The sequence below is a fragment of the Kryptolebias marmoratus genome, unplaced genomic scaffold (assembly GCF_001649575.2).
Source record: "Kryptolebias marmoratus isolate JLee-2015 unplaced genomic scaffold, ASM164957v2 Scaffold144, whole genome shotgun sequence".
Taxonomy (NCBI): Eukaryota; Metazoa; Chordata; class Actinopteri; order Cyprinodontiformes; family Rivulidae; genus Kryptolebias; species Kryptolebias marmoratus.
This window is the reverse complement of record NW_023665878.1, coordinates 1-1,724: the sequence shown is the minus strand read 5'-3', so window position 1 is coordinate 1,724 and position 1,724 is coordinate 1. Positions and strand designations below refer to the sequence as shown.

Genomic DNA, 1,724 nt, shown 5'->3' with positions numbered 1-1,724 from the left:
GTGTGTCGCTCTCTCTCTGTGTGTCTCTGTGTGTGTCTCTGTGTCTCTGTGTGTGTGTGTGTGTGTGTGTGTCTGTGTGTCTCTCTCTCTCTCTGTGTCTCTGTGTGTGTGTCTCTGTGTGTGTGAGAACAGGTGCAGATGTCCTGCTCACTCCAACACCTTCTCTCAAGGTAAGGCCTGCTCTGATACTCTGATCGATCAGTATCGATCCGTGTTTGACACCAACACGTTCTGTAGGTGGAGCTGCGAGCTGCACCGCCAGGAGGACGGACTACGCCTTCGAGGTAACGCCCACAGGTTCAACAGCTCGGAGGATTCAGACGATCAGCTGATTTCCTGTTTCAGATGGCGAGTTCGAGCATCCGCTATGGAGCTGGAGTCAGCCGAGAGGTTGGCATGGTAACCACCTTCATCTTCCTCATCAGCACGTTTTGTTGCTCAAAGATAAGAAACATCAAATTAAACCTGAAAACACCTGGAGACAAGTGTGCCCCGCCCCCCCAGCACTTTCAGGTGCTGCCATAAGACCCCGCCCCCCCAGCACCTTCAGGTTCTGCCGTAAGACCCCGCCCCCTCTGCACCTTCAGGTGCTGCTGTAGTAATTTTACTCTATTGTTTCAACATAGAACACCTGAGAGCAGGTACTGATCTGGGTTCTGTTGTTGTGGACCCGCGGGTCATCCACAGGACCTGCAGAACCTCAGAGCTCAGAACGTGTGTCTCATGACGGACAGGAACTTGTCCCGCCTCCCTCCTGTGAAGGCCATCCTGGAGTCTCTGGTGAAGAACGGAGTCCGGTTCAAAGTCTACGATAACGTCCGGGTGGAGCCCACGGACTCCAGGTGAGGCAGGTCACATGACCTGTACAGGTGCTCTCTGATTGGTTGTTGGTTAGTGGTTCTGGGCTGTCCTTACAGACGTTCTGCCAGCTGTTCAGGATCGTTTTCCTGAAGTTCTGTGACTTCCTGAGTTTACCCACAGATTCTAGACAGAACTTTATTCAAACTTTATTCAGACTTTATTTAAACTTTATTCAGACTTTATTCAAACTTTATTCAAACTAAGGTGATGAACAAGAATTCTTGTTACATGGTAACAAGAATGTTCCGGCTGATCTTCAGCGGGGGGGTGATGTTCCTCTCCTGTTCCTTGCAGTTTCAGAGAAGCCGTCTGTTTTGCTAAAAGCGACGTGTTCGACGTGTTCGTGGCGGTGGGTGGGGGGTCGGTGATGGACACCTGTAAGGCAGCCAACCTGTACTCCTGTCACCCTGAGGCCGACTTCCTGGACTTTGTTAATGCTCCGATCGGAAAAGGCAAGCCGGTAACGGGAGCGCTGAAGCCGCTCATCGCAGGTACGTCACGGTTCTGCAGGTTCTGCAGGTTTGTTGTTTTAACCTCCTCACCTGGTTCGCTTGGTCCCAGTTCCTACGACTGCAGGTACCGGCAGTGAGACCACCGGGGTCGCCATCTTTGATTACGAACCTTTAAAGGCCAAAACAGGTGAGAACAACAATTGATCTGCACTTCCTGTGGAGACTTCACAATAAAAGCCTCAATCAACTGATGATTCAGCAACAACCATATGTTCCGTTGTTCTCCACGCCGCGTTCACTACGTTCTCTTCATGTTGTTCTAAGCAGGGGGAGTTTCAGTAAAATGCTACAAGAAAGATCTTCATCTTTCATTGAAGCAGGAGGAACGTCCCGGTGGGAGAACGTATCCTG

General features: G+C 50.8%; 1 protein-coding gene across 1 annotated transcript in view; it reads left to right on the top strand.

Annotated features, from left to right (window-relative positions):
* The window catches only part of adhfe1 (alcohol dehydrogenase iron containing 1), a gene marked incomplete at its 3' end in the record, with an annotated part of 2,705 nt that extends 985 nt beyond the window's left edge, over positions 1–1,720 (top strand). Inside the window, exons 2-8 of the mRNA XM_017404874.3 lie at positions 133–170; positions 238–284; positions 346–399; positions 688–842; positions 1,156–1,352; positions 1,423–1,500; positions 1,641–1,720. Of these exons, the coding sequence (XP_017260363.2) occupies positions 133–170; positions 238–284; positions 346–399; positions 688–842; positions 1,156–1,352; positions 1,423–1,500; positions 1,641–1,720 (649 nt within the window). The remainder of the gene's footprint in view (positions 1–132; positions 171–237; positions 285–345; positions 400–687; positions 843–1,155; positions 1,353–1,422; positions 1,501–1,640) is intronic.
* Positions 1,721–1,724: the final 4 nt, after the last annotated feature.